Source organism: Drosophila busckii, chromosome 3L, assembly GCF_011750605.1.
Source record: "Drosophila busckii strain San Diego stock center, stock number 13000-0081.31 chromosome 3L, ASM1175060v1, whole genome shotgun sequence".
Lineage (NCBI taxonomy): Eukaryota > Metazoa > Arthropoda > Insecta > Diptera > Drosophilidae > Drosophila > Drosophila busckii.
Window position 1 is genome coordinate 8,656,204 of NC_046606.1, and position 20,916 is coordinate 8,677,119.

The 20,916-nt window shown below is 39.9% G+C and overlaps 1 protein-coding gene across 2 annotated transcripts; it reads right to left on the reverse strand.

The window, feature by feature from the left end:
• Positions 1-33: 33 nt before the first annotated feature.
• LOC108600783 (semaphorin-5A) lies at positions 34-20,913 on the reverse strand. Of its 2 annotated transcripts, none has more exons than XM_017988553.2 (11): positions 20,854-20,913; positions 11,400-11,566; positions 10,704-10,803; positions 4,271-4,478; positions 3,908-4,081; positions 3,306-3,449; positions 3,037-3,236; positions 1,266-2,974; positions 1,046-1,201; positions 784-986; positions 34-724 (listed from the first exon to the last, which is right to left on the reverse strand). In XM_017988553.2, the coding sequence occupies exons 2-11, from the start codon at positions 11,563-11,565 to the stop codon at positions 500-502; spliced, it is 3,285 nt and encodes a 1,094-aa protein (XP_017844042.1). In that variant the 5' UTR covers position 11,566; positions 20,854-20,913; the 3' UTR covers positions 34-499. The 2 variants fall into 2 exon arrangements, with proteins under 2 accessions (XP_017844042.1, XP_017844041.1); XM_017988552.2 differs by lacking the exon at positions 20,854-20,913 and adding an exon at positions 11,893-11,963.
• Positions 20,914-20,916: the final 3 nt, after the last annotated feature.

Consider the following 20,916-nt stretch of genomic DNA (forward strand, 5'->3'; position numbering starts at 1 on the left):
CAAAAACTTTTTTCTTTTTCAAACATTAGTTTTTATTTTATAAGCCAATTGGCATAAACACTGTGTGTCTTTGTTAATCTTATTGTCATAGGCATTCTATATCTATATATATTAGCTTAACACTAACATTTTACAGCATTACGAATTAAACATACTTATGCATAGAAGAATTTCAGTTAACTGCATGGCTTTAATTTTGTATTTTTGTTTATCAAATTGCTAAACAAACTTATAAATTCAGTCTCGCCTTTGTTTTAAAATTAAACATATAACTTAAATGCATGCATGGTCATAATTTTCAACAAACAAAATATATTCAACAAACTGAACTGAAACTAAAGATACGCTTAAACTTGTTGCTAAAACTAGCACTTGCTTTAAGATTAAACAACTCAATATGAGTTAGAAGAAAGGAACTTCTGCTCTGAAGAGTGCAAAATGTATTCGTTCGTCCAATGGCACTAGTGGGGTAGGAGATGGATTGGCGGCGCTTAGGCTACTAAAACTTTTCATCGTCGATGTTGCTGCGGCAATTGTTCAGCGCTGATTGACGCTTCAGCGTGCCCGTTTCGCAGTCGTTGTAGGTCTTGGCCAGCACCTTGGGCGTGTTGTTGTGGTGCATGTTGTTGCGGTTCAACGTGCCGCCGCCAGCACCGCCAGACAGATTGCTATTCTTGGCAGGCATGCGGAAACTGGACTGACGCTTGGGACGCTGATCATAGTACTGCAAAGCAAGGAAGAGTTAAGCCACAATTTAAATGTAGATTGCTATGAAGTACTTACATCCTTGGTGGGCAGGCTGGAATACTGATTGGGATATGTATCAAAGCTGGCCGTGGTGGTGGTGGTTCGATTGAGCGCCTCCTCCACGCTGGACAGAAAGCGTTTGCGCGTAAAGTGGAATGTGGCCAGGCAACAAAGCACTGTTAATACTAATAAGCTGCATATGATTGCAGTCAAGTTGGCGCTCGATGCGCTGTGTAGCTCTGCAATGGAAATTGTCGATAAGCAAGTGCTCCATTGTTTATTTAGTTCGCACACTCACCCGCACACTCGCCAGGCACACAGGCTGTCTTCTCGAACTCGGCGCCACGACACTCCACGCCTGAGGGCTGCTCCACCAGACAGCGACGATGACGCAGGCGAATGCCATCGCTAGAGCACTCGGACCACTCGCTCCAGGGACTCCAGCCCAAAAAGTCTGCAAAGCACACACACACACAGTATAAATATCATAGCTCTCAACAAAAGATTTGTCTGCTCACCTTCACATGGCACCATCTCGCATTTTTGCTCCTCCAGCGCGCGTCCTGCGCAGAGTCTCTCATGGCCGCCCAGGCACTTGCGTGTGCGTCGACGCACGCCCAGGCCACAGGTTACGGAGCAGCTGCTCCACTCTGACCAGCAGCTCCACTCGCTCTCCAGCTCGTTCTCAATACTGTTGTCCTGCTCCTCCGTTGGACAAGCCTGCAAATTGCAGGCGCGACTCTGTGTGCTGCGGCCGCGTTGACGTTGCTGCGTGCCACCGCCACAGCTGACGCTGCAGGGCGTCCACTCGGCATCGCTGTCTGTGGAGGGCTCATGCTCGTTGTGCCGTTGGCAGCTGCCATCCTGGCGACAGTTGCGCGTCTCCTCCTTGGCCAGGCTAATGCGCACCGAGCTGACATCCGCGCTGGTGGCGCGACAGGCGTAACGATAACGTTTCTCCACATGCGCTTCGCTGGCATTGCCTGCATTGGCCGTTAGCCAAGGTGTCCAGCCGCTGAGCTTGCGCACCTCGACGCAGCTTTGCATGTTGCAGTCCTCATAGTCCAAGGGACAGCCAGTGCATTCGAGTCCGCCATTGAGCGGCTTTGGATCATCGCATTCGCGTCGCCGAAAACGAAAGCCGCCGCCGCATTGCGCGCTGCACTCGCTCCACTCACCCCAAGGACCCCAGGCGCCATCGACAGCCGCAGGCTTGGCCACTGGACAAGGCGGCAGATGCGAGCAGTACATCTCAGCATGCTCCGGACCCAGACAAATGCGTCCGCCATGTGCTGGCTTGGGATTGCCGCAGGTGCGTCGTCGCGTCTTGACGGCTATGCCACAGCTCTGAGAGCAGGGCGACCAGGCAGACCACTCCGTCCAGCCGCCATGTTGCGTGCAGTTGGCCACTTGCGTGCTGATGCCTGCGCAGCTAGCGCCGCCATGCTGTGGCTGCGGATTGTTGCAGCTGCGCTGACGGCACATGCAGTTGCTATCGGGCTGCTCATGCTGCTGGCAAACGGACCACTCCGACCAGGCAGACCAGGCGCCGTCAATGGGTGAAGTCAACACGGGACAGCTGAACTGTGCGGGCTGCAGCCAAGGCTGTTGCCGCTTGGGATCGTAGGGCGTGCAGCGTTCCAGCAGCTCATTCCAGCCGCAATACGGATCCATGGCATTGAAGCAGCTGGACTGCGAGACGTGACGGCTGCAGCGCTCGGCGGGCACACGCGTCAAGGCCAGATCTGTGCCCAGATAAAGCGATTCGGTCACTTTCAGATAGGACATGTGCAACAGCGCTGTGGTGCCCGTATCATCCGCCTGCCAGAGCTCGACGAGACAGGTTTGCGCCTTGTTCTGTGCACTGTACTTGACCGAGAGCTTCTTAATGTGATTGCCACTGCTGGAGATATACAGCATATGCAGCTGCTCCTGCTGCGTTTGCACCACATCCAGCGCAATGTGCTTAAAGCGTTCCAGGCGCGAATGATAAAGCGGCTCAGCGCCTATGGGCTGTATGGCCTGATCCATTAGCTGATAGCGCGAGCTCTCCAGCAAGTGATTGAAGGCCATGGTGCCGCTGGCACATTGGAACTGACTGCGCTTGTGCGTATCCACAGTCTTCCAAGCGGCGTCCGCATGCTCCTGATGCTTGAAGGCGCCCTCAAAGGCCGCATTGATGGCGCTCAGATTGTAAGCGCAGACAGCAGAGCCATAAATGCTCGAGCTAAAAGCAAATTGAAAAGTTTAATTGATTTGTCTGCATTAATTCCAAGCTAGTGCGCTCACCCCGTTGTGCTGAAGGTGGCGTACAACACATTCTCCGACTCGGCATAGCTCATGCCTTGTATCTCATCAAAGTAATAAGGATAATCGCCGGGCAGCGAGCAGTTCAAGCGCGCCTTCAAAAACGAAGTCCAATTATCGCGCAGCATCTGATCTCCGCCAGCATCGTTCTTGCAGACACGCGCTATGCGTGAGTAGATTGCCTGTCAAATTAAAGTGAATTGTTGAGTGAGTTGAAGCCGAGACTGGACTGGAGTGGACTGGGGACTTACCTTGCCACAGCTCATGTGCTCAGCGGCAGATTCGCGAAACAGAAAATAGACAAAGCTGCCAGCCTCGAAGCTGCCCACAAACTGAGCGCCATTCAACCAATTGTTGTTGTATTGTTTAGTGCGCAAAAAACGCTTCGGCTCGGGCTGAAAATTCCAAAGAAAATAATTTATTAAAAATTGTAAAGAAAATTGTTAAAAAGTTGATGAAAATGTTGAAAAAAGTTTTGCTGAATGTTGTAAAATATCTAAATTTTATATAATAAATAATTATAAGTTTAATAACTTTGCAGACTCTCTGTAATTTGATTAATTTTCAAAATATATTCATATATAAAATATAATTATTTTATATTTATTTTTCAATCATAACTTTTAACTTTTATAAAGATTTATTTATAAATTACATACTTTGAACAGAGAAAATTTATTGACAGCATTAATAAAGTGCATATGATTATTGTTTATATTACTGTTTATATTTTATTTGATTACTTTGCAAAATAAATTCTGATTTTTATATTTATAGACAAACTAGCAAAACTATAAACAAAAAATTCCCAACACACAAAAGGAAAAGTTTTGCTAATTGAGTAACTACTTACCAGATTGGGCTGAACTGGTGTGCGTATGATGGCCATATCCATGCCAGAGAAATCGGTGGCGGCACCCACAAAGATGTTGCCATTGGACTGGAGTAGGCTGGTGCTGTTCGCCTGCGGATGAAACGGGCACTTGACCACACCATCAACGGTCTCGGTAACATTTAGGTTATCCATCTGTGGTGCGCACAATAAAAATAATAATAAATATAAATAAATAGCCAGACCGAGAGCCAGAGCGCCGCTTGTTATGTTCAGCTGTGCAGAGGGCTGTCAAAGTCGCTTCGAGTCAATGACAGAGACAACAAGACAAGCGCAAAGACAACGACAACGATGGCGATGGCGATGGCGATGACGACCACTCACCTGGCGCCATGTGCAGCTTGGCTGAAAGGCGTTCGTCCCACACGCGTACAGTTGGTTCTCACCATAGCTATGGAGCACGCGCACATAGTTGCGACACCAGCGCTCCGACTGGCCTTTCTGCTGGCACATGAATATCTTGGCTGGCGTCGCCTCCCAGCTGGCTCGCTCCAGCGGCTCCAAGTCGAAAGACATGCGAAACAAGGTGTCTCTGCAAAGGCAAATCGAACAAATGCGATAAATATGTTGCACACATTTAAGTTTTTTGGGGAATTGTAACAGTCACACCGCCCGCCCGCCCGCTCCCCTCGGATCTTAGCTGGCCTACGCCTAGTGGCTACTAACGTCCAAAGCAATTGCCAGTTGTCATAATTTCAAACTGGTTGGCCGCCGTACACTGGTGCATTGAACTGCAAGGCAAACAGGTAACGCGTTAACTGCCCAGGCGGCACAGGCACAGTGGGGCAATGGCTCCAAGGCTTTGTGGGCGTGCAGTGTGTGTAGGCACTAAACAAGATGAATTTCTAATTGGATTTGGGGTGCAAGTTGGGGGAACGCAAATTTGATTGTGCAAATTATTTTATTTGTAATCTCCTAACCACTGTGCCTGCGAAACAAACACGAAGATCAATAGATCAAGTGCATTCGAATGCGCAAAAAGCTTTAGATAAATTGTTGGTTACATCTCAAGCTGGACCACATTGGCTCAACTCAGCTCAGCTCAGAAGGAATGCCGCGACCAGACGTCGCCATAAACCTAAGCGACGCCAGCCACAACCCACAGACATAATCATAGACATGGAGCGCTAGACAATCTAACGAAAACATTTGATGCAGTTTTGCAGTTGTTGAACTTGTCTTGCCTGGAATAGTAATTGTAGCAGATCAACGGCAACAGCTGAAAGCTGAAGCTGAAGCTGAAGCCAAAGCTTGCTCGCCCAATATCAATCAGACGTTGCAGGCATTTTGCAGCTGCCACGCGTGGCGCGTGGCAACCGCAGCCAGTGGACGCCTCAGTTTGAAATTGTTTCAGGTGGCTCGCGCATGCTCGACAGGTAACCTGAGAGCACCACACATGCCGCCGCCTTGGTCACATGGTCACTTGGTTAATGCAGCGTGCCGCGGCCATAAACAGGCCAAAAATTGCCAATAATCAAATATATATATACAAAAAGAACCATACACCCGCGACCCCTTAACCACTCCCTGCACTGCCCCTGACTTGCAGTCATTTAAAAAAAGCAGCTGTCAAGCTTAAGTTAAATGCAAAAAGGTGTGCAGCGTTGGCAGATGGCGAACAAACGAAATATGTGTTTAGTTTTGTCATTATTTAAATAAAGCTATTAAATTTTATATGCCCCAAGTCAAGATTATAGATTGGCGCATAAACTAAAAGTATAATAAATGGCAGAGCGTGACAAAAATTGCAATTAAAAATTTAAAAGTCAATGCTGGCAATGGAAATAATGCAAGTCGCACATGGGCGTAGTTAAAAGCAGTTTTAAAATAAAAATATTACAGTTCAATATTTTTCATTTAGAGGGGTTTGACTATAAAATATGATATTCATGTGAACGAATACCCAGCTATATCTTTATATGTGCTTTTAATTAAAATCATAAACTTTCCTACCACTCGGTACGCACTATTTTATAGCACTCATCAATAGTCTAAATACTGAAGGTGACTTGGCCAAGCAGCGACAACTTTATTTAAAATGTAGGACAAGTCAACAAACATGGCTTGGGCCAGAGGCTCAGTTTTATAGCCACAGTTGAGTAAGGTTATGATAACCGTTAATAACTATGCATCAAGTGGGCTATTAAATATTTTAATACCTCCCAACAAGACAAGAGTTGTGCTTTATGGTTAAGATTGTCTAAGCGCTTGGCCCGGCTGATAAGCAAGTCTCGAGTGTTTCTACAGTTTGGGTTTGGTTTTAGCGGAAATCGGGTATTAACGATAAAAAAAAAAACATGTGAAATGTTAACGTGACAAATGTCGCGTTGCAAAAACTAAGCGTAGGAGCGTGAGCGAGACGCATAGAGTTGGAGCAAAGGGCGTTTAAATTGCAAGCAGACGGCACGGCTGCAAAAAAAAAAATATTTAATTATAGCTGATTGTGCACAGTTGTTTGTTTGTTTGTACTTGGCCAACAACTGACGACGACGACGACGAGTGACTTTACGCTGTGATTACATTACGCGCACTATTTACTGGCCAAGCCCCAAAGCAAAAAAAAAAAAAAACAAAACTGTTACGAATTGTGTTTCTATTTGGCCAAGACGTGTAATTAAAATTGGTTGCATTTTAGCATACCGAAAGCTGAGTAATCTAAAAAAAAAAACTAATTGTTAGTTTCTTCAGCTGTGCAAAGCAAAGCAGCAAATAGCTAAAAGGTATGCGCAGCTCAAATAAAAACAAAAGCTAACTCCAAAACTAACAAGCGAAGTTCAATGCTCCATTTTAAACACTCTTCGCGCGCTCTCTTCGCGTTGCTCTCTCGCTCACTTACTGCGTTACTTTGACAGCGATAAGCAACGGCCTTGCGAATTAGCATTGGAGCTCTCTTCACTCTTCGGTCTTCGCTCTTCACTCTTCACTCTCTGTAACTGTTTGTCGAAGTTTTATCTTGCATTTCGCATAAAGCTGGCGAATTCCATTGAGGTGTGAAAAGTCGATACACATGTTTCTGTATTTTGTTGCTCGGCAGTTGTTTTTGGTTTTGCATTTTGCTTTGGGCAAATGTTTACTTTTTGTTTTGTCAGTTGTTTAATTTGTATTTGTCATTACTCTACGCTCTGCTTTGCCTTATCGTTATCGCTGGAAACGCGTGCGGCTAAATACTAAAGTACTACGTGCTTGGATATTAAAAAACAAAACGCGGTACTTTTCTTTTCAACAAGTGATAGCAAAGAACTTTAAATAGACGCTTCGATTCATTGGTTACCATAAACTTCAAATTAATGATTTTATTTTTAGCGCTGCTTTTTATTTTACTTCGTTACATTTTTACATTGCCATGCATAATTAAATTTCTACGAAATAAACTCCTTTAACCCATTTAATGTTGCAAGCTCGTTTAACAAGTGCATTACGTATGCTTAACGTGTAGCTCCAACCACAACTGTAATTGTATCTGTATCTGTATCTCAAGCTGTATCTGTAATTTGGCATCTGTGTGAATTTGCATTCACAATTTTTGTTGTGGTTGCACACCTTGCACTGCTGTGTGGCAAAGTTTTGAGCGACAAGCGCGACAAGATAACAAAAAGGCCTTTTTGTAAGGCCCAGAGAGCAAGCGAGATAGCATTAAAAGCTTTATGGCGCCGTTTGTCCAGCCTTTGTATGGCAATAGAGCTGCTGGTGCTGGTGCTGGTGCTGGTGCTGGTGCTGATCAAGTGGTCGCCAGCCATGGCCTAAGACGCGCGTGGGTGTTTGTGTCTAGCGCCTGTTTGGCGACAGCCAGAGGCAATCGACGACGACGACAACGACAACAGCAAGGGGCATAGCTTGGGGGGCAGGGGCACTGCTAACGTATGCTTGTAATTAAAATTGCCCGCTGCCACAGTTGCCAGTTGGCCGTTTAAGCTCTTGTAAAATTGCCGTAAATTTCAGCATTGCACTGCCTACGCCGCTTCACATTCCTTTGCCGCTCAAAATTCAAATCCGCACAGCCCAGAAAGAAAAAAAAACTAAGCCAATCTTATGGTTCCCAAACAAAGTTTTTTCTCCAATAGAAATATGCAACAGTTAAACGCCCCCTTTGCGTGTGTGTGTGTGTGTGTGTGTAACATGCTTTTGCTTTGATTAATTTTGAATTTTTCAATTTCGGCTGTTGGCTTACAGTAGCCGCCTAAGCTGTAGCTGATTGCCAGCCTCTTAGTGTCTGTCAAATGAAGTTTGTGTCATGTTTAGCAGCAGCAACAACAAAATAAATGAAACATATTTACTCAAACCTGTCGCTTTGGCATAGCTTGAAAATTATTAAGAGCAACAACGCTGATAGTTTCGGTATGCGCTTCCTTAATAGATTAGTTGGCATTATTTTGGCCAAGAGACCACTTGCTCAATAGCTCAAATAATGCTTAAAGTGCTGCACTGCTGTGGGCAGTAAGTATTATGTTTGTATAAATATTATAAATAATTAAAGACTGTGCTAATGCATAATTTTGTAAAACTGTGTTAATGCTTTAATAGTTTCCGCATTGAAACGATCGATAATAATAATACATTTTATGCTGTTTACTGAAGCACATTTATCGATACTATCGATAGTTTCAGCAATTGTATTGCAGCTTATTTGTATTAGACAAGTACAAATTTGAAATTACATGGCATCTACATCCTTGTTTATATAACCGCTCTCTTCCGTCTGTTTAGTCATATGTGTAAACATAACAAATGCTACACAGCGGGTCATTTGCATGGTCCATTTGCCACCATACAGTGAGACCCCTAACAAAAGCAAAGCAAGCGTAAAAGGTTCGTTTAACGAAATGAAAGGGAAAACGGTGAAAAAAATTGTTTTTGTATGGCATATTATTTTAATGCAGTCTATATCAAATTTCGGCTTACAAGACCCCAAAATATGCCATTGTATGTATGTATGAGTGTGTAGATGACATGAAATTACGCGACGTGCAAGTCGCCAAGTTGCAAGTGGCAGCAATTGCAGCAGCAACGTCAGCGGCAGTTTGCCTCGTCACTCGTCATGGGAGCCATAGGAATACTTGAGCGCTGCTCGTCCCCGGTCATGTCCATGTCGCAATATGAAAGCGGCTCGTAATTCGAGCCTGTAGTCGTGTCAAGTGTGTATGTGTGTGTGTGTGTTTGTATCTAAGACAAGGAGCATTGCTGCTGTTGCATAGACTTTGTACCTCTTGCAGTTAGCCGACTCTACAATTACCCAGCTTTGGCTTTTATGAGGCGACCACATAAAATCATAAAAAAAATTACACCACAGCTGAATTTAATACATAAAAACATGAACACACACACACAAGCATAGCATAGATATGGCTACAATTAAATTGCGGTTTGTGATTAGAAGGTTCACATGTTGGATTAAGTGTTGCAACAACAACAACAAATACTAAGAATGGATTTTCTGCTGGTTAGCAAGGTCATTAATTGCGGTTCCTTTAAAAAATTTTATATTTCCTTTTGTGCGGTAATTATTAAAAGATTAAATGTGCAGCACGCAATTTAAGCGCAACCTACATTTCGTAAAGGTATTCCATAGTCGACTCGACTGCAGCGCCATATAATTGAATTGATATCTAGTTATAAGGTCGCTGCACCAGGCATACAATAAATATATTGAATATTGTATCTAAATTGAAGGCCTATCTAGGCTAGTTGCTATCAAAAAATCCCACACCTTATCCATAAATAAAATACATTTAATTTGTGGCATTAATAGTTATAAAATATAGCAGAGAGCCCACGCCGCTCTGCCACTAAGTTATCTGCCCACCTCCGCCCACTTGATAGAGAGCACTAAGTAGAGCAGCTTTGCGGCCCTTTTTGTTATCAACAACTTGCCACATAAGGCACATAATTCAAAGCAGTGTAAATAAGTGTGAAAAAAGCAACAAGTAGTAAAGAAAATACGAATTTTATATACACTGCAATGATTTATGTGCTTGCTGGCAGCAGCAAAACAAATCGACAGATCAAAACAACCTTAAAAAAAAGTAAAGTAAAAACAAAGTGTGACGAATGATTGAAGACAAGGGAAACTAAAAGACGATGACATTTTGATAAACGAGGCAATAACTGTGTGCGTACATTTCCATTGCAATTGCTATAGCTCAAAACGTGGTGCTTTAAAGGGTTAAGATCTGTATAACTACAACTAGTTTTCTTATCGCGCACCGCCTGCTGAGAGAAAGAGTAGGTGTCACTAGAGATGACAACGACGCGTCCTCTCACTGAAAAATTGTAAAGCAAATATGACAAAGAGTACAAACACACACACGCACACACACACACACACATGTGTATATGCTCTTATATGGTGTGTGTACCTTGTTTAAGATAGGTAACATCAAATTGCTTAACAAATAAGTTCTCTGGGCAGTCTCGACTGTGTTCTTGTTTTTTTTTTTACTTCACGCTGTTTACTCAAGTTGTTCTGGTTCTTTTTATTTTTTGGGTTTGCTTGTGACTTTATCTTATTATTACTTTATTATCGTTCGAGATAATGCGTATGCTTTAAGATTTGTTTGTTACAACGCTGCGTGCACTTTCGCTTTTTGTGCTTAATCAGCTTTCAAGAGTTGCCAAAACTTTATCAGTTTTACGCAATGTTCTACGTAAGTTGAGCGCTGATAACAACTTTTAAGTTCAAATAACAATATTTTATTAAGTTGTTTTGTTAGCTGTCTAACAGTCATGGCTAGCATTGAGTCAAGTGATAGAGAAAACTTACCTGGCACCAACTATAACCTGATTTCTAGACACATCGAAGAGCAATTCAGAATACCACGTCGATTTGGGTTCGTAAAATCGTTTCGCTGTTGACATCAAATCTGCAAAATGAATATAAATTTATATTTATTGTGTTATATAATCAAAACAAAGCAGCATGTACTTAAGTGGTTGCCACTTATGAGAGCTGCTATATGCCTATAAAAATTAAAAATCACAGTCAACACATTTGTTTGCTGAGTTTGCAGTTCGCGCACTTCAGCAACTTGCATTCCATGCAAAACTCAGGGGAGAAATAAAATGAAAACCAACGCGCAAATATTTAAACAATAAACACGAAGCGTTTTCTGATTAAAAGCCTCCAAGAGATATATGTACACATATGCACATGTAGTATAGGGGTGTTAAGATTCCAAAGAATCGACAACTCTGTTGACAAAAGCTTCAAAAAGACTTCGCACATGCAGGTGGGCGTTGTGATGTGACCTACCCTGCCCCTGCCCCTGCCCCCTCCCCCCGTACCACACTCATCAGCTTGCGCAAGAAGCGCGTCTTGACATACAGCTACTTAGAATTGACAGACATCAACCCAATTTCATTATACTATAGCATGTTCAGCAAGTGCTTGTCTTGATTGATTGCTGGAGCAATTGACATAGTTTTGTAAATTTTTGTTTTTTGATAATCCACAACTTACCTTGATATGATATGTAACGCGAATCGTTTTCCGATAATTCAAAGTTTGCTTGAGTTTTGTGCATGCCCAACAGGGCAAGTGTGCGCCTGGGGCATTGTAGGGTTAAGCATAACAGTACGAGTAGCCACAGCTGCTGCTGCATTTTGTCAAATTTTAAAATTAACATGCTGCAATGAAACAAGATCAACAGAAACATAAATAAATAAACAAAACAAACAAAATAAATAGTGCAGCTTAAAGTAAATAATGTAATTAAAACACTAATTTAAAGTTCGAATTTAACAAATTTATTCGATTAGCAAAGCATAACATTTGATTTGCATTTGGCCATAAAACCCACTGAGCTTTTGTTTTATTTTTTTTTAGAGAAATTGCAAAACAAATGTAACTTGGGTGAAAGCGTATCTCAAAACCTTGTCTACATGTCACATTATCTTTAAAGACTACGTTTAAGCGATTAGCTGCGATCAGTTAAAAGCCAAACTAAACTTACTTCATTTAATTGTCACGTTATGCAGGCGAAATAAATAAATTCATTTCATTCAGCTTTAGTTAATATAAAAGGTTAATTGATTGACAGCGTTTGTATATAATACGAGATTAACATTTCATTGCACTCTGGCTAATGATTCAATTTTTGCATTCACAATTTGTAGGCACTGCACAAATAAGTATATTTATAATTAATTTAGTTAGACACTTTTAAGGAAGAGCACTGCCAAACATTTATTGTTTAAGTACGAGTTTTGTTTAATTTTTTGTTTAAGCCACTGTTTAATATGGAAGCGCGTCTGCGTTCCACGCAGCGATGTGAACGGCACGAAGAGTCGAAGTAAACTGAGCGCGCATGCGACAACAGCACGAGTAGACACCGCAACGAAACGTGCAGAGCGAGCGTAAAGAGGAACCAGAAAAAAAAAAAAGAAAAACAACGCCGACGCTTCTCGTGCCAGCCCACGAAGATGTTTGTTTTGAGAACCGGCTAAGCGGCCTGCGCAGAGCGCATTTTTACAGCAAGAATAAAAACAACAACGACAACAAGAGAAAAAGAGTATGGGTTTGGTTTACTGAGCCTGCGGGGCTTAGCATCAGTTCTTTACACTACCCTGTAGAGCAAAACATATGAAGAGTATGTTAACTAACAGAAAATGTTATGCAGCGCTTTGCGCTCTGTTAGAATCAACAAGTGTGCTGCGTCGATTGTTCTTATTGCTGCCGAAAAACGTATGCAGAGCATGTAAACTAACATAGCAAACTAACATACATATGTTAAGTCTATTTGCTCTGTTGTAATCAACAGGTGTCTTATTTATAATATCTTTAACACTTTATCAAGGCTGTTTTATTACTTTAAAGTTTCAATATACTACAGGGTACTTTGCTGTCGACTACAACACACTAACATACATTTTTTTTTTACTTTGGGCGCGGTTGCAGTGGCAGTGGCAAGCAGGCAAGGCAGGGCGCTCATATATCATGGTACAACGACAAGCAACTAAGTACCAACAACAGCAACAGGGTAGAATCTTTTTGGGATCGCTCGCCCAGTGGCTCTGTGGGATTGACAGACGATGCGTCGGACAAGGGACGTGACCAGGGACAAGAACATAAAAAACAATAGCTTCTTGCCGAGTCTGCGCTTTAATTTGGTAGCCCAACAAATTGACGTTATGTCGCGTCGCGTCGCTGCTAAGGGCACGTGATATACTTGCACTTAACATAGACAACAAACAAGAACGTTGAAGAGAGATCTTATCGCTTTGGTACTTATGGGCAGCACTAAAATTACATTGTCATATCAGCGAAAAAAAGAAGCCAGACCCTACATAGATGTCTTTTAGATTAAATACACAAAGACGGCAAAGCTAGACAGTGTCTAGAAACTTTGGGCTGAGACAAGCCAATTGAGTTCATTAGCGCAGGAATTAGTGCAACAGAAATTCAAACTGCTCACATTACTTTGGCATGCGAAAGTCAACGACGCTTCACTGATGCTGCGATATGTTAGCTATGCGCTGGATTCAGATACAAACACACACACACACACCTATGAGAACATAAAGTATAGCAAGCATAGTTTAGCGTTGCTGTCTGTAATAAGATACAGTTGCACCCACGCCAGCGAAAGTCCTTTTGCCCAGATTATTGTCAGCCTTGAGCTGAAAGATTCGACTCAACACACACACACACAGCTGCTGCTGCTGCTGCTGCTGCTGTTAAAAATCAAACAAATACAACATTTAATGTGCCGACGAGCTCAACAACAACAAATGCTGAGACTGCTGCGTTCGCTTCGCTTCATTTGTTTGTTTATGCCACAGCATGGCTTGAGCCTGATTCTAAAGATCTGTAGTGGGTAGTGGCAATGCATGTAACTGCGTTAATATACGACTACCTAAGCAAATGACAATGGTCTGGTCTGGTCTGCTCTGGACTGGGCACAGTAATTTCTTTTGGCACCACACCAACCACAAGACAGTGGCTCAATATGCTAATTGTGCGACTTCGACTTCAACGACGACAATGCCTTGTGGCATATTTAGTCTTTGGCTAATTTACGGTTTAACTTATGCTCAGGTAAATTGACAGTTTGCTTTGTGCTGAACAGTGAGTCATAATGCAACGTACGGAAGTGCATATACATTAAATGTATATCCTTATCACTCACACACATACCAATGCACAAATCCTCTACCACACTTCCGCACATTTTATAGTTTTCACCTGTCAGTTGCGTTATTAATGCATAAAAGGGTTTCATTTAGTCAAGCGAGAGGGTAGCGCGTCTGATTGTTCAGTTGCTGCCACTGTCAATATTTGCTTACGCTATAGCATAGATAAAATATACTTTGTATATTGATTAACTTTTCGGCACAATGTTGCGCATTGATGACGTTCTAATTATTCAGGTGTTGCTGCCGCTTGATAAGCGCGTCATAAATTATAAAGTAAAAGCATTTCTTTTTTAACTAGCCTAGCAGTAAAACTTGATATCTTACAAATAGGTCAATTATGCTTAGCATACGATCTAAATGCACTGCTTTGTTAACAGCTGGCAATAAATATTACATTTACTGCATTAAAACTCGCAACAGGAAGTCGCAGTCGCAACTTTCCAAAACGTGCCTAGAAGTCAGAAACTGGCGGCACACTAAAATTTTATGTTCAGCCAATAAATTAATAATTATTGAAACAATCGAGTGCAGATATTCCTCAATCAATTTTAATGCCTTGTTTGTGTGCATGCAAATTGAAAAGACCTTAAAATAGAATTGAAGCCAATGAAGCAGACGCACTGAATGTTTTGGGTGCATAATGATTGAGAGCAATAAAAATTAAAAAAGCGAGCCCCACATAAATTTAAAGCTTGTTGTGGCCACAACTAATTTCTACCATAAAATTAAAATTACATATGATAAACGACGAAGCCACAAAAACTAAAAAGAAAAACACTAAAGCTGCCTCGTAAACTGCCACAAAATATTACAACGCACGCCCCAACGAAAATTAAATAAAATAAACACAAAACACAAATGTATGTGCACAAAAAATCAATTTTCCCGCCAGTAACTTACAAAATTGTTTTCCTAAAACAAAATTCAAAAATCTAAACAGCTGCCTTAATTTATCAATAAACAAAATCTCGCCCTAAGCATGAGTTCAAGCTCAAACCGACAATTTATTAATTTATGTGCGCCATTAAGTGCGATAAGCGCTTCATAATTATTTATTTATGTTTCTCAATTCTCAGCGCCGTTGAGCAAACCAATTTTAAATGGAATTACATTTTGTCATTTTGTAAATTGTGTAAATATGCCAAAAGCCCAAGTCAAGTGTCAAAAATATAAAACGAGCGAACAAAATCAAGCAGAATTATTCAAACGCATTCATTTTGTTATAAACAATATGCAAATCGTTACTAAAATGTAGATAAGATTCAAATATTTTGAATTCCAGCTGAATTTTGGATTTCTAACATAAATAAATATAATAAAGATTTTGTCTCAAATCAAATCGTTCTTTTAATTAAAGAATCTGAATCTTCTCATATCATGCTTCGTTTCAGAAGCTGCAGTACAAATTGTTAAAAGGCTGAGTCTAAAATTAACTTGAATTATGCAAATTTAAAGCGAACTGTTTACAAATTTCTTTAACATTTCAACACTTAACGCTTTCATGCTGTAATGAGCCTAATTTGCTTTTGTGCTTGTCATAATCACCACAATTTTCAAGCTGTCAACTATCTAGACTATTAAGAGCAGGCAACATATTCTATAAATTGCTATTGCGATCAAGACATTATACCACATGGCTCTGGCTCTGCCAGTGGCTGTGGCTTTTAATTTGACAACTGAAAGGCATAAAATGACAACAACAAAAGCAACAACAACAAGTCTGAGAATCATTAAATGCGTCTAAATAAAGAATGTACCAATGAAACGTCGCGTCGACGCACTCAATTCAATTCAATTCAAAAAACGAAAACTTAAACTTTAATGCTAGCAAAAGTTGTAAATTGATTTAATGCCAAAAATGGCAAGCAGCGCTCTAAATTTTATATACAACTACTTACATACATATTTGTATTTGTATTTGTTATTTTTTGTTTTTGTATTTGCAATCAAAAACATTTGTTCAACTCAATGTGTGAGTTTCCCATTTGGCTTTAGTTGATTTTTTATGATTTTATTTTGGCGCGCGGCGTGTTTGGAATATTTAATATTGAACTGCGATCATTAGGGCCACAGCAGGTGGAATTGTAAGAGATCAATATTTGGATATATTCAATGTTGTTGTTGTTGTTGTTTCATAAATAACCAATTCAATGCGCGCCATTTGCATAAAAAACCGAACACGGGGCACGGTTCATTTATTTATGTGTCAGTAGGAGGAGTTGTTAAATATTTATTTATTTCTTTGGCACAGCGCTCGCAATAAACCAAAAAAAAAACAAATTTGATAAATTAGTTTAACGACCATAAATCGTCATTAAAATAAAATTATGTTAAAGTAATTAATATGGAAATACACGTGGCATAGCAAGAGTTAGCCAAATAAAATGTTTTAAGTTGCTTATAAGACATTAATTGATTAGAATGACTAGAAAGTGAACGTAGAGCAGCTTAAAAAAAGAAAGAGAAATGTTTGCTTGATTTAAAGAACATAAAAAGCTATTAAAAGCAGTGTAAATCAAGTTATTAAATTAATAAGCATTAAGGGAATTAAAGTTTTGAGTATAAAAAAATAAGTTTGCTTTCTCTTAAATAGATTCGAACAGCTTGAAATAGCAAAAAAAAAATTGAAGCCTAAACTTTTTAGCTAATTTATTTTGTATGAAAAAAATCCTAAAACATAAATAAGATTTATTGTTTGTTATTGTAATTCAAGTGTAAATAAATTGGTTTCCGTCGAAATGCAGTTTTCAATAATAAAAAAATTAGCTATTTAGACATTAAGTAGTTTTTGCTTGACATCTTTGCAATGCATTGCCCCACTGTGCCACTTTTTGTGAGCCTAATAGATTTGTGCTAAATTTTTATTGCACTTTACATATGTTGAAACTCGGCTTAGCCAGAAGAAAATAAAACCCAAACTGATTTCGAGAAAAGCTTTATAGTACTTTTTGTTGTTGTGTAATTTGTGTAAACAAGTTCTAATTTTTTTGTTACAGGCTTTGGACCACACACAAAGTAGTGTAGTGTGTGTGTGTGTTTTTTGTAAAATGTGTAAAGTCATTAACGTAAATAGAAAACTGCTGGGGCGGGGGCTGGGGCTGCGGCTGGGGCATGTAAAAAATGTTTAAACAAAACTAACATTTATACAAAGGTAATTACAAATGAATAAGAGAGAAAAAAGTCAATTGTAGTTGGTTTTTTATATTTAGACATAAAGCTGGGCGCGGGTTTTGGCCAGCAGCAGCGAATTTACATAAATTTCAATTGACGCGCCTTTTCTTTCTTTAAGACTTTGACTTTAATGTCTTCATTGCGAGTTAATTTGGGTACTGTGGGTGTTTGCCAGTCACAAATTATGAGCAGTGACAGTGAAAGCCATAGAAATACATACGAGGGGGGCACATGAATTGGCCAGGCTTATAAATCATCTCAAGTAACGCACCCTTTTTTTTTTCATTTATGCCTTATTGTTGTTTAACCCAAAAGGATTAAATGCTCATAAATGACCCCAACAACAACAAATACTACAATAGTCTGTGTGTGACAACTGTGTGGTCTTTTCATAAAGTTTAAAACTTGTTTCCAACGTGGCATTCCATTGAATTCGAGCTGCAAAAGTTCAACATTTAATTGAGATAAAAATCAAGTGGAATAATGGGTGAAATTTTTACAATTATTACGTCTCAAGTTTGTAATTGAATTAGCGCAGTTTGCTCACAATCAACAACAAATACTAAGCGATTGTGCAAGTTTCAAAAAATATGCTTAAGCATTTAGCACGCTAAACAAAAGTCAACAACAAAAGGCCATTAAGTAAATTTACATAAATCAAATTTATATTAACTAGCAAACACACAATACACAATTTATCTAACGCTTGACATTGAATCTCTTAACTTACTACTCGCTGCCCAGTTATTTTATAGAATCAATAGTCGGGGCTGGGCATTTACTCAGAATCTATGAAACCGAAGTCGTTGTTATTTTTTAATAATTTATTATTATGATTAGCTTGGCATTGTTGACGTTGAATCAGCGCATGCCTGGCTTTGTTTATCTGAATTCCATAAGCGCGTCTTAATTTCTTGGCGCCCGCCAAGGTGTGAAGTTTACCAGAAACAAACGTCTCTGTCAAAATTCTCGTTGTTGCCACGTCTGACCACTCAAAATATGCTTAGCTTCTAATTCTAAGCCTTATAAATTTTGAGTACATTTTTTTTTACAGCAAAATTAACCTAAAAAAAAGAAAGGGCGTAAATTGTATAAAGTTTATATAAAGATGTCGTCGCCGTCGCAGCAATATTCGCATGTATCGGAAGAAGTGATGGAATATCTGTTCGATCAGAAGATACGCGAACGTGATCTCATAGCCGAAAAGGAGGAGCTCAAGCTGCGCATCAATAAAATGGAGGAGCACTTGGTGCTGCTGCAGCATCGTGACGACGATGTTACCTGCATGATAGCCACGAACAATGTCTATCAACTGAGTACAGTGAAGCAAGTGCGCGATGCATTGCTGACGAATATAACGGCTATAATGACGCCATATCTGCGTGTGCATCGCAAGCTGTTGCGACTCCAAAGACACATACGTGAGGATCATAGTGTGCTGTACGATAGTTTAATTGGAAATCCAAGAGCATAAGAGCATAAGCAGCAATTTGTAAGAAGTTTTTTTTTCTTTTGGGTAAATAAAGTCAAGTTGAAGTTTAAATTGAACCATGTGTAAGTAAATCAAAACGCAACCCACGTGTATTTTGGGCTGCATTTCGTTTGAATTTAACTCACTCTGAGTTGGCGTTAAAAAGGGCCACAGCAAACGTCTCCGCTTGCCATCAACTTGTCATAATTAAATGTGTAATATTTGTCTGACGCTTTCGACACCTCTCTTTGTCTACCAGGCCAGGCCGGGCCAGCTCAGCTTTGCTGCTCAACGAGCCATGAGCCGCGCACGCGCCTCATAACAACAGTTTTTTTTTTGAAGGGGAGTGCTGTTGGGTGTTTAGTGTAGTCGCGTTGTAAATTATAAAAAAAAATATCATGCGCATTTCATCAGATTAAGCGGCACAAACAAAATGCAGCAATGAACGCGGCAGCGGCGGCGGCGCACAGTGGCACAATTTATCATTCAAGCTGGAAAAACTTACATGAAGAAGAAGTGAATTGATGAGTTAAAATATTTCTTCTTATGAAAAAAATTATTATAGAGAAAGTGTAAATCCCCCACCGGGCTATGACTATAGATTGCTGCACTGTTAAGCTGTTAGTAATCGTTGGAGACAATTTGTTTAGTTAGCAAAGATTTAGTAGATTCCTTATTCTCTTAGAAAAATTTAGTCTACGCTAGAATCTGCTCTTATGTCTTTATATCTCAATATAAAAGTAAATAATAATGTCAATGTGAGCGACTTGCATAATCCTCAATAAACTTTGTTAGCTAAAATAAAAGTATTCGAATTCTTCACTATTATTTCCTTTTCATTCCTAATATAGCCTTATTCAACTTTTTCTTTGTATCTCAATTGAAAAGCACAGAATAATGTCCCTGTTAATGCTTTACAGAATCCCCAATAATTTTAGTTTTATTAAAATAAATTATTAGGTATATACTTTTCGAAAAATTCTCCCAAAATAAATCTTTCAGTATTGTAACTTCTCGAAAAATGGTTGTAGATTCTTTTTTAATTAAATCTTTAAATATTCTGACTTTCCCATGACCTCCCTATTTTTTTCTAGCATTAACGCTTTTTTCATTATGTTCAGCTATTTATGATGTTCGCTCCACTGTACCACGTTACGCTTGCTTCGTCTCAAAAGCGAAAAGTGCGTTCGTAACGCTTATGAGATCCATTGTACTTGCATTACAAACGAGCTTAGCGTGTATGTGTGAGCATGTGTATGTTTGTGTGTGTGTGTGTGTGTTGCATTCAACTTTCCTTTATATGCTTGGCAACATAATTTAGCTTTATTTCGCTGGCACGTGCGTTTCTTGAGATTTATTACAATTGCTTGAGGATTTCTGCATAAAATTGTTAACAGCTCAAGTGTTAATTACGAAGTTTTCTCAATAAGGCACAACTATATTATTTTTAATATGGGTTTTTTATGTTAATGTATATTGACTTTTCGAGTTTTTTAGTTTATTATTAATGCTTGCAATTAACGTAGGTAAACATAAAGCACATTTATTATGCATATAGCACGCGATTTACGACACTTGTGGCTGTGGCCCAAAGACAAGTCAACAACAAGTGCCAGCCTTAGAGTTAACGTTAATTAAAATAAACTATACACACCAACACACACACACACTACAGTGTAAATAATTTGCATACAAGACCGAAATTGTTTTTGAAAATCAAATTGAGTTTGTCTGCGAATTTTCATACAATTGCCTGGCGGCAACAAAGCTCGTGTCACTGTCAAAGCTGTCAAAGAGTTTCGAGAAAAAATAAAAAATACTCTGCACACTGTATATATCGATAATTGCCACAGCCTGACATATATTCTAGTTGAGTCTATGCGCAAAAGTTATGTAGATAATGATTTGAAGCTTGTCATGGCATTATCAACTTGCTTAATTATTTAATTAATACTTATTTTATGTAAATTCAGCTGTCTGGTAGCTCCAGATTTACAGCTTACTTTCTCAAATATGGAAAAGGCGGATACAATGCTAAGCCAAGACCCGTGGGCAAGTTCAATGACATACCAGGTGGCAGCTTCTAAAACTCTTTGAAAGCAAAAATGTTGAAGCAATTAATTAATTTGCCACTCACCTTGCTATAGCATATCATTCATTCAGCAGAAGTAGGTGTTGAAATCTTTAGAAATTGTCGCTA

Excerpts from the sequence above, each read along its gene's own strand:
- LOC108600783 (XM_017988552.2), bottom strand. Across the intron at positions 4,082-4,270 it reads CAAGCTGCACATGGCGCCAG|ATGGATAACCTAAATGTTAC; the intron begins GTGAGTGGTCGT and ends TGCGCACCACAG. Across the intron at positions 2,975-3,036 it reads GCCACCTTCAGCACAACGGG|CTCGAGCATTTATGGCTCTG; the intron begins GTGAGCGCACTA and ends ATTTGCTTTTAG.